General features: G+C 35.6%; 1 protein-coding gene across 1 annotated transcript in view; it reads right to left on the bottom strand.

Annotated features, from left to right (window-relative positions):
* The window catches only part of LOC133517750 (uncharacterized), a 133,193-nt gene extending 123,395 nt beyond the window's left edge, over positions 1 to 9,798 (bottom strand). Inside the window, exon 1 of the mRNA XM_061851143.1 lies at positions 9,159 to 9,798. Coding sequence (XP_061707127.1) covers positions 9,159 to 9,269 — 111 coding nt within the window. The 5' untranslated portion in view covers positions 9,270 to 9,798. The remainder of the gene's footprint in view (positions 1 to 9,158) is intronic.
* Positions 9,799 to 12,355: the final 2,557 nt, after the last annotated feature.

Here is a 12,355-nt window from a genome sequence, read left to right as displayed (position 1 = left end):
TTTACGTTTGTTGTTTGACATTTACCGTTCACATATTTGTTCATATGACAGATATATATATAGTACCTGGGCGACCGAGCTTTGCTCGGTTATAACTATTTATTGTAATATGGTGGTCTATAGGTGAAAATCTTAACTACATTTTTTTACTAAATTAAACTTGTCTATATAAGAGAATCAAAAAGAAAAATATATATTAAGTAATTTAGTGACGATGGTGTCATGTTGTAACCCGGGTTGTAGTGTTTCAGGGCCAAAAAACCCAGGAAAATACTCATTTCACAGGTAATTATGATATTCCTAGCGAAATTTTCGTAACGATATTTTATCAAATTAACAGCATAAAAAGTGTAAAAAACCAATTATAACAGTTCATTATAAGTTTTTCTTCAATTGTGTGTTAATATTTCATCATATTAGTCAATCATTTAGAATATTTTGTGTAAAAACCTAAACTGTTACTTTACGCCAGGGCTTGACAAAATGTTCATATGACTGTATCGATAACTTGTCGGTATATTAAATAAATAAATAAATAAATATTATAGGACATTAGTACACAAATTGACTAAGTCCCACAGTAAGCTCAATAAGGCTTGTGTTGAGGGTACTTAGACAACGATATATATAATATATAAATATTTATAAATACTTAAATACATAGAAAACATCCATGACTCAGGAACAAATATCCATTGCTCATCGCACGAATAAATGCCCTTACCAGGATTTGAACCCGGGACCATCGGCTTCATAGGCAGGGTCACTAGTGTCACTACCCACTAGGCCAGACCGGTCGTCAAATAGTAGTCGTATTAGTAGGTATGGAATTAGTTGTTCACAAGACATCATTAAGATATTACCTTTATAACCGAATTAAAATAATAACGATTGTTAATAATACCTTTTTTGAAGGTGCACATGTTTAGCGATAAATTTAAACTTCACTTTCCAACACAGTACTTACATTTTAACCACTTTTCCACGGCTTTGCCGCCAACTCAAGGAAACACAAGACAGCGTATACTTGTACACAGCGTATACACATCCAACCCAACTTGTCAGCAGGAAAAGGCGCGAAATTCAAATTTTCTTTGGTAAGTCAACTCTTTGCGAACACATTTTCAAACAACTTCTACTTTATCATTTTCAACTTTTTCAAACACATTAAAAGTAGTCGATAAAGCAGTTAAACATCGATAGATTATTAATATGTTGTAACATGACATCACTATTTTTGTTCGCACATAGACAATTTACGCATACACTTGCATTTCATTTTTGGTCACACTTTTGAAGTTTGACAGTCGTTCTATACTATCCTATTTCTATGATATATATATATATATATTCCAACTCGAAATTTTGGCTAACCATCGTTCAAACACTGATAAGCCCTGAGATTAGGCTATCTAACTATGTTGTCGTTTATTAATTTTGAAGAACTGGAATAACGAATTTAATACAGACATATTTAAGAATAAAAATCATGTTTACAAAAATCTTAAAAAATATGATTGTTGTGACAAGTCACCTGGTGTTGCCACTACGTTTTGCCTTTAGTTTTTATTTAATTTCTTATAGCACTGTACCTTGTACTGGTAGTATAGGTAGATCCGATAAAGATAATGGACAATAAATTATGATCTATATTTAGGCATTATAAAACGAAATGACTATAAAACCCAGGGGTGACTATTAAAATCTGGGGCACATTAATGCTTCCGCCAAGTCGAGCAAAACCATTTCTTGAAGTCATTCAAGGCATTTTCGACCTCCTGTAATGTCGTTGTGGATAAAGCTAGAAACTTAAAGGTTTGGTGACTTTATAGCCATTAATGCCAGCCAATTATGGCGATGCCCGATAAATCCACAAGCGCCGCAACAAACATCTACAACAGACGATGTGGCCAATGATGATGGTGACCAAGAGACCTCCTTCCTTATCCTTATCTTTTTTACTGACATACTAACCGATTATCTTGCAAAATTAAACATACCACTATTTGGGTTTTCTACATAAGCATAGGTGCAAGAGATTAACTGTTGCTCACGACTTCGTAGATTTTTATTTTTTTTTGCAAAAAATAGCAGTAAGATAATTTGTTAATTTGAAAACACGCGACATTTAAATTTGTCTAAGAAAATGTTGTCAAGATAAATGCTCTCAACCCTCATAGAAGAAGAATTTTCCAAAGCTCTTAAAAATATTTTTATTGAAAAGTTTGAATTAGAGAATATCGAGAGAATTCACCGCTAGGTCGTAACTTTGCGTTTTTTTTTTGTTATTTTACTAAATGTTCGTTAATACATATTTCGAAAATTATGCAATATTATAGTTGTATATAGCTGCATGTACCTGAATGAAAATATTTTTATTTTCTTTCATGGTAATTGAGACAAGGATATTGGACAAATATATTGTAATAGCGAACGCTTCGGCTGAGGAATGAGCTTCCTGCCGACGTTTTCCCGAGGGGCTACAGTAAGGGGTTCTTCAAAAAAGGAGTGAACAGGTTTTTAAAGGGTCGGCAACGCGCATGTAATACCTCTGGTGTTGCAGGCGTCAATAGGCTACGGTGACTGCTTACCATCACGCGGGCCGTATGCTTGTTTGTCACCGTCGTGTTATAAAAAAAAATATTTTGGCTCAAAATACAAATCATCGTCATACATCGAAATCGTTTGTGACCCCTTTATAATTATCACATGGGTAATTGGGTAGTAATTGCAATATCTTACTTATCGATATAATTTTATCGACATATACTCATGACAATTTTTTCTTAGTTATTCCTGCTATCATTTTATCTATCAATCTCATGTCAATTTAGTTCGTCTGATTCTGGAAGCAAGTTTAGTGTAAAAAGCATTTTTTTTGCATTTTCCTGAAATTCACTTTTAGTGATATTCGTAATGTACAGTTTGAGTTGCATCGACCTATCTGTACCCCTAGTGTAAATTTATTCGATATCGTAACGTGACGTACGCGTTTGCGTTAGTCTCATTTTGTATGGGATTTTGAGTTTCCAAAACCGTTCCGCTTGGCGCGCTGTTTCTAAATCTCATACAAAATGAGTCTTAACGCAAACGCGTACGTCATGTCACGCTATCGAATAAATTTACACTAGGGGTTCTGATCCATTTCCCGAGAGACGGCTTAGTTTTAGAGAAAAATTGAGTAAAAACGAGTAAAAACATTAAACGTAATTTATAAGGGTTCCTAATCTAAAAAGTGACTATTTAAAAAAGCCCAGCAAATAACAACATACCTATGCACCTAAACATATTTTTAATGCTTGAAATCTTATCCACCATACCGTCTAGCATAATTTGCGTTCGTCTAGCATGAGTTTCCTTCAGGAGCAGATCATATCTACCTTAAAACCACGTACCTACTCGTATAAGACAAAAACAAAGGAAAAAAGACGTAAATCACTCGCAGAAATATAGAGCCATCAAAAATATAACTTGTAAAAAAAACAAGTCTCGCAACTTAGTTCTACCGTAAAAGTTGTGAGATCCATGTAATACCATGTCGGTTAATTTATTCAGTCCTTGTGTTTTCATGCAATGGCCAAGTTATTGTTTATTTAAAACAAAATATTTTTATTAGGTTAGCTAATTACGTAATAACATAACAGAAGGTCCCTTAAGTACGGACTGAATAAATTAACCGACTTGATATTACATGAATCTCACAATTTTTTACGGTAGAAGAACTGAGTTGTGAGAGTTGTTTTTTTTACAAGTAATGTTTTTGATGATATCTTATTTCTTTTTATGGACAGTCCTACTTTTTTTCCCTTTCCGGGACCTTCTACTTCTTCCATTATATTATACATACAGTTAACTGATTCATTCACTGCAAATGTAACTTTGTAATCCTATACATTTATATGGGATTACATTTGGTGTATCTAGAAAACTTGACCAAAATTGCAAAATTGAATTCTAAATTTGAAGCTTCTATGTCTGCTAGAAGTGCTTTATAATTTTGATGATTGATCAGTCAGGCAGTGAGTGAGTGACAACAGGTTTCTTAACATTGACTAGTTATAATACTTAAACTACTGGTTCAATTTGAATTAAATTTGAAATATACTGTGTTTGTACAATGCCTGCTTGGTTAGTGAAAATTCAGGCTTCTAGTTTTATCCACAACGAAGTTATAAATGGCCTGAACTGCTTGGAGAAAAGGATGGTACGGCCGTGTTGCTTTTTTGCAGATCTGATTCTAATGCAAAACACCGTATCGTATAGATTTATATGTCATTTATTATATTAATGGATTAGATTTATATTATATTATTGTTTATATTTATTTAGTTGAAAATATATTTTTTGGGAAATTTATATTAATTCTGACGTTTTCTGCAGTAATTCGACTGCATTACTGTCGCATTTTTGACATTTACGGCAGCAATGAGGTTAGCACTGTTAGCAGTAATGTCACGCTGCAATACTGGTGTAGTCTGATTCCGAACTGTGTTAGGTACCATTATTTTGACGGATTTAGGGAACTTTTTAATTTATTAGGTAAATGAATAAAACAGTATCGTTATTTCAATGTGGTTGACAGTACAATTAAAACATAAATATATTTAAGGGTAAGTTAACTATATTTCCCCCAAACCCTCTTGCGCATGAGGGGAGGCCTGTGCCCAGCAGTGGGACGTATATAGGCTGAATTATTATTATTGTTTCCTTTATTCATTTAAAATCATATTGTTATTAACTATATTTAAGTCAGACAATACAAGTCACTAAAGACATGTAGGTAAAATAATATTTATTATTTTCAGTCGTAAAGAAGGACCTAAGTGCCATGAAAATACTTTATCTTAAATCTAACTTAACTAAGGTGGGACTCCGCTTTATCACAACAAATACCAAAATTTTAAGAAATTCAATTGGCATACGAAAATACCGATGAAAATAAAATAAGAGGCTAGGGTTCCAAAAGGTGGGATATTTATGAATGAACCAATGGAAACGAATCCCACGATTATCCGATAAGACGTCAGATATTAGGGAAAACTTCGGAATTTTAGGGATGTTTGGAAATAAGGTCCCTTTAGATAACTAAGACTAAGAAAGAACTCTACCTATAAACAATTTCAGCCATTTGTGACAAAGAACTTACGCTTAACTTAAATTTTAATCCTATCCTAAAACCTTTTTATCCTATCAAAAAAATTACATGTACAATCATGCAAATCTCGTAACGCACTTATTCTACTGCAATACCGTTTTGAGATGTAATGTAAAACCAGGACGGTTAATGTTTTCATTACCGTCGTATCTATCGGTCCATAGAACTCAGCTGTCATAAATTGTTATAATAATTATTTGAGTAATTACCCATTATAGGGACTGCATCAATATTATATAATATAATCATGTTTTAGTACACTTCGCGGAAATAAGTATACTTTGCGAAACTATCTATTTAATATGTTTGATTTTTTTTCAAGTGGCTCGGCAGAAGCCTTGCCAACTATATTCTGAAGCATGGCGTCGTATAGGTCACATTTGCATTCAAATACAATAACATTGTAGATAAGATAGGCAAGCCAGATACTTGGTTACATTAACAATAGTAACTTACACTGGAATTTCCATCTACTGACGAAAATAACATAACGAGGAATACCTATATGTTAACCACTTTCAGCAGGGGTTGAGACAGTTTGTAACTTTTTTGTGCTGTAAGTGGCCTTAGCGCATAATACTATATTGTACTATGAGAGCATTCTATCCATCTTATCCGAGGAAATTTATCAATCCTAGCCGCCAAGCGAAAGAGATATAAGTCGAAGGAATATTTATGCGCTTTTAAAATCTGCATTTTACTTTCATTGCGAAGCATTTTAATGTTCGCAATTACCTACATTGCACTTTGAGCCTGCGCGAAGTATCATCTACAATACTCGTATTTTATATACATGGAGGGAGAGGGATACCAAAACATATTTCATTTTATTTTTTCGGCTTTAAGAATCTCATCTAAATAACAAATTCACAAAGCTAAATCACAGTTTCTTACCACTGTAGGTATTATTAGTCATTAAGTCGCTTACTTCAAAATTTAAGACGTGGAGGTCTTCTATTCGGTGACTAGAATTTAGAGACCGACTGACTAGTATTTTGACATACCTGTCAATGGTGTTTGCATTTCGTCCATTTACGTCAGTCTTGGAGGAAAACCGCTCTATGATGACTATGATGCATGACGCCCGTACGCAGTAATCAAATTCCGCTGGTTGTCAGGACTGTCAGGAGTCAGGACCTAGTATTTTATTCCCTTAAAATACGGTTGTATGCTACATTGTAAATAATAAGCTTTATTCAGTGACTGGAAATTATGTAGATAGTGAGATTAATCTTTACTTCATAAAATATTATTATTATTTTTCACTAAGTCGGCCTAGTGGTGATTGAAAAAAGCATAAAAAAGTAAAATACGGTATTGTCTAAACAATAAATTTCCTTTATCAGAGTTAGTCTTTGTGTTCCTGAGATGTGTTAAGAAGTGGAGCCACCCAGATTTTTTTATTTATTTAAACTTTATTTCACTAAAGAAAAACTTAATGTACAAAAGGCGAACTTAATGCCACGAGGCATTCTCTACCAGTCAACCTTAGTTGTTTGAGTTTCAGTCAGATTGTTTAGATTTGTGTTCTAAGTCAAGTTCGGTGTCATTTTCAACTACATCAAGGATTTCATCTAAATCGGTTCAGCGGTATTGATTCCCCTAACAAATTTCCGCCTTCCTTTTCACACCCTTAAGGGAAGATTTTTGGGATTCAAAGCTATCCTATGTTCTGCCATTGAAATATTTATTTGTAGTATAGGATTTTTTTTGTAATAAAACTCAACAAAAACTGCTATTAAATCAGTGAAATACTCAACTTCGCAAGACTGTGTCTTAAATGCAATTTATCTGAGCTTTAATATGTTAATTAATTTAACTTTTGAATGATTGGTATATAATAATAATAATAATAACCCCCAGGGCAGCTTGTGGCGAGCTGAATGGTAAGTGACGTCCCTTGGGTCCCATACCCCCGAGAGTCGGTCAGGCCCCTCTCTCTGGCTTGCCTTGATTGGCCGGCTGAGTGAACACTGAGCAGGGGCCGCAGGACTCTCACCTCTGGCTTGCCTTTACCGGCCGTCCAAAGTGGGGTGTCAGAGCTATATGCTCGCAGGGTAGAAGTGAAATTTGCATAAGTCGCGAGTTGGCACAGTGGCTGCTTACAGCCACTGGGTAGAAAGCGGTGTACACCTCTCCACACCCTGAGCCGCTCACGCAATGTTGTCCCCTTGTCGCTCCGTGCGAGCGGCCGTTTTCGGGGACCCATATTGTGAGTTGGCAAGTCACCACCTGCCCATTTTGTCGTGTTTTTAAAAACATTGATCAGGGCAGGTGCCATAGTATTCTCCATAGTCCCGGTTACCAGTCCACTTGCAACTTAACCCAATAGCCCGGTTTATTTTGGTACCCTTTTTTTACAATAGTCCTACACTAACCGGGGCTTGTCCTTGGGTGCACTGCTATAGTGTGAACGGGGATAATCGTCGGTTGGTGTCACGTTACATTTAGAGTAAATTGTCTTATTACAAGGGGCCTCTACCTGTTGGCTTCGGCCCCACGCACGCCTTCCAAATGTCCGGGACCCCATAGGTCCCGAGAATTTGTAAAAAACAGACATAATAATAATAATAATTGAGCCTATATACGTCCCACAGCTGGGCACAGGCCTCCTCTCATGCGCGAGAGGGCTCGGGCTTTAGTCCCCACGCTAGCCCAAGGCGAACTGGGGACTTCACATACACCTTTGAATTTCCTCGCAGATGTATGCAGGTTTCCTCACGATGTTTTCCTTCACCGAAAAGCTAGTGGTAAATATCAAATGATATTTCGTACATAAGTTCCGAAAAAACTCATTGGTACGAGCCAGGATTTGAACCCGCGACCTCCGGATTGAAAGTCGGACGTCATATCCACTCGGCCACCACCGCTTTTAATTATTAGTGGAATTATTGGTATATCTAAATAAATTGTTTTTGAAGAAATGTATTAATTATAAACCAAGCTACTAAGAGTTAATAAAGTTTAACTTAGCAATTATCTATGTAGGTTAGTAAATACCTAACATAAACAACATCAGTACCCCTAGTGTAAATAAATTCGATTTCGAAACGTGACGTACGCGTTTGCGTTAAGTCTCATTTTGTATGGGTTTTTGAACAGCGCGCCAAGTGGGACGTTTTGGAAAGTCAAAAATCTCATACAAAATGACACTTAACGCAAACGCGTACGTCACGTTTCGCTGTCGAAAATATTTACACTAGGGGTACAGGTATTCAATTAAAATAAACATTGTAAATAAATTCAAAACCTATTTCGACAGTAAATAAGTCAGACAAAAGGTTTTAAACGATGAACACCAATAGTAGTACCTACCAATCTCTTTATTCACTGTTTCAGATATTACAAATTACTCAAATTAGTACTAATGGCTAGAATTAAATTTATTTAGGAACGGCCTTTGAAATCCTTTAGTTGATGTTTACCTACACATATAGAGCAATGTGACTGGCCCAACAGTTCAACTGAGAAAATAATATTACGCACTTTGTAGAATTATTTAGTTTATTATTTTTATATTACTCGTAGTATTACGTAAATACATGTAGGTATCTCTCACACAAAGCTTTTTTAGGTATTTTTTAAATAACTAACCACTATTTAATATAGGTATGTTAGATTGGCTAGGCTAGCTTTGATTCTGAAGACCACTGGTACACATATACTTACCGCTGGCAAGATAAATTAAATTTGATTTTATTTCAAGAGTAACATTAAAGATGATTAGCATAATAAATAAATAGCTTCACTTGCCAGTCAAAGGAAATAGATGTAAATTATCTAGGAGTTTATATATAACTAAAGCATACAAAACCATTTTAGTAAAAAGATCGGTTTTAGGTACACACTATCTAAAGTGATAAACCGTGCTATGTGGGTACATTAAGACAAGATTGAAATGTTCAAAAACCAGTAGTCAGCATCAGACAAACCATGCACTCAATTCAGTCACCAATACATAATGTATGATGGTTACAAATAAACACTATGTAACTCGAAATACCTTGAAATAATTGCTAGCAAACACTGCTGGAAATGTGTCGATCGTTCTCTCCTGTGAATCAATCCTTGTATCTTCAGTGGCACTATAGCAGCCTTTTAACTGAACCTGCATTAATGATGAATAGTATTCCAGGGTACCCGGCCGGCACGTTAATGGTGTTATGTTGTCGACTGATAAGACGGCGCGGCGTGCTACGAGTATGCGTGGGCGCTGGGCACAGGCGGCGCGCGCGGCTCACGGTTATCAACTAAACACATTATGAACACGGGCGACGACCACTTTCCTCCATGCATCTTAACAAGCCGTATTGTTGATTCGTCAAGCGCACTATTTCATCTTTGCCCCGAGATTGAATTTAGCGTGACGATCTTCCGTGAACGTTCAAATTGGAAAATGAAAATGGTAGGGAGTTATGTTAGATATTTTAACATTACTCGTAGGTATGACCTACAGTAAGATATTTAATGTATGTTTTTTACACATCGTCCGCTAAAGTCGCATACGACGTAACTCCATTTTTTTGAAAACATCTTTTGACATTTTTACATTTAAAAAGCAAAATAGAAAACCTCGCAGCTTCCGACCGCCATTTTAATAAAGTAAAATCACGTAAGTATCTCCCCCCGCTCGGTACCTAGAGTGGGAGATGGCGTTTGGACATACGAGGTTTGCTTCTCATTGTTCTTTCACTAGCAACATAAATATTTTAAACTCGCAACCAAGCCGTTTAAGTACTATTACAGAAAGACTAGTACCTATAGAAGAGGATAAGGATTTAAAAGATATCACAAGACGAAAGAGATCAAAAATTAAGAAAAAAGCGATTGAAAAAAAAATCACAAAAATAATTGTGGGAAAAGGGTCAACAATACTATGGGAAAAAAACTCGCCAAGAGCATGTCGGGCCATGCTCCGTATAGGGTTCCGTAGTTACCATTCTGTCAAAATAGGCTAAACGGGGGCTATTAGTAAGTAGGGTCAGTTGTCCTACGTTGTAACAAACGGACACAGTGAAACTTTGCGATATCTCGGAAACAAGGTGTTATCAGCGAATGCCGGCTATCGCCGGAGGACCCCTCGCGCGTCCCCAGCACGCGTGCGCGCCTTGGAAAAGGAGTACATTGCTGCGAGCGTAATTCTGAATACGTACGGCAATAGTATATTATGATACAAGTGTGCTAAGTTGGTCATTACACACGAGGCGATATTGTGTCGCTGTAAGCGAGCGCGCAATAAGAAAGCCGATGTGTGTAATAACCATAGCACACGCGTTTCATACGACGTTTTTCAACACACTTGCGAGGAAAAAACAAAACTTATAAATTAGTTTTTTTTTGTCAAAACAGTAAAAGTACAATTTTCAAAATGGTGGCTTAGCTACAGTTTTAACATCGAATAATTCCACCAAAGCATGCTAGGCTTGTAGGCACTTATTCGCTTGTTCACTGAAGTGAGCTACCAAGACGTTTTCCAAGAAAGACGGGACGTTTTTGCTGATTTTCAATTGAATAAAAGTTTCATATGCCGCCAATTATTTTTCACCCGATTTTGATGGTTAAAGGCTATCGTTCTCGGCTCTTGCCTCTATTAGTATTACTGGCAGCGTCAATTTTATGTGTTCTTCATTTTCAATGCTTGAAAATGTCATTTTCGTCAATATATAAAGTAAAAACATGCAAAACTATTCCAATTTTATGACAAATACGGAAAATCGCTGGCGCGTTATATTTCTTTTTTACGCACTTCTCTTCTCTTCTTGATTCCAATGCGCACGCAAGGCAAAGGCGCGAACAAAATCGACAAACAGCCAATGAAAAACATTTTAAAAAGCTAATATTTTCGTATTTCTATTCGACTTCGACGATTCATGGAGATCAAATCAATAAAAATGTTATGTTTATTCATTAATTAATGTAATTTACGAAATAATTTAATCTATAAATTATGTTTGGTGTGATAAAACCTCTTTGAACTAACATTTCAAACCTTATAGTTGGTAAAAAAAATGTATTACTCGACCAAATTAAGAAGGCTCCGTTTCCACGCATATTATTAGCAATCAGTTACCTTCTTAACGCAGTCCGATAATATAATGAAAAAGCACGAGTGTATAATATACTGAAAAAGCACGCGTGTTTAATATCTAGGATTATGAGCCAAAAATAGGTGGAATAAAAACGTCGTTTTGAGCAAGTGTGTTGAAAAAGTAAGTTTCTTTATTATTGTTTCGCTATTTTTTCTCGAGATATAGAAACGAGTTTGGTAATATTTTCATTTTTTATTGTGTTCTATATGCATTAAAGTTTCTTTGGAGCTAAATGTTTTTAAATTTACTTCATTCCTGGGTGCAGTTTCTTCAAATAGTTTTAAAAAACACCCTGTTGTCTCACGATGAAACATTTGTATGTAGTGTACAATGAAAAAGGTCCCATATTTCATTGTATTCAATGTAGTTTTATTGTAGACCAAGTGAGGTATTGCTATAGGTTACCATTCTTACATTAGGCCCTTTCTATAACCCTTTTTAGGCACAGGGTGCACAAGGGCTGTCTTCAACACAGGACACAACTCAGGAGCACACTGCTTGTGTACAACTGCTGGTATGCCGTCTGACCCCTCGACTTATAACTATGCTCGGTTATAACTATATATTGTAATATGGTGGTGTATAGGTGATAATCTTAACTACATTTTTTTTACTAAATTAAACTTGTCTACAACAATAAAAATTGAAAAATTATATATAAACTTGAACATATAAAAAAAAAAACAAAAGTTAGTCACCGGGCGAGATTCGAACCCGTAACATTCGTATAGCAGTCCGCGTCTTAACCCGCTGGACCAGACGGACAGTGACCGGTAATACGAAATTAGCGACCATATTCTGCGTCGAAAGAAAAACGCATGAAAACTCGAAAACACGCGTTTTCCCAAACATAAGACTAATCTAGATCGATTGTATACCCCCAAAAACCCCCATATACCAAATTTCAGCGAAATCGTTAGAGCCGTTTACGAGATCACAGAAATATATATATATATATATATATATATATATATATATATATACAAGAATTGCTCGTTTAAAGGTATAAGATATGGCCTTTTAAATGTTTGACATAGTAACGTAAAATGCTAATTTTCGCACTAGTGCGGTAAATTAGCACCATATGTACTGTAAAATATGTTATCATTTA

Source organism: Cydia pomonella, chromosome 5, assembly GCF_033807575.1.
Source record: "Cydia pomonella isolate Wapato2018A chromosome 5, ilCydPomo1, whole genome shotgun sequence".
NCBI classification, from domain to species: Eukaryota; Metazoa; Arthropoda; class Insecta; order Lepidoptera; family Tortricidae; genus Cydia; species Cydia pomonella.
Note: the sequence above shows the minus strand (reverse complement) of the source record. Positions and strands in the feature narration are given on the sequence as shown.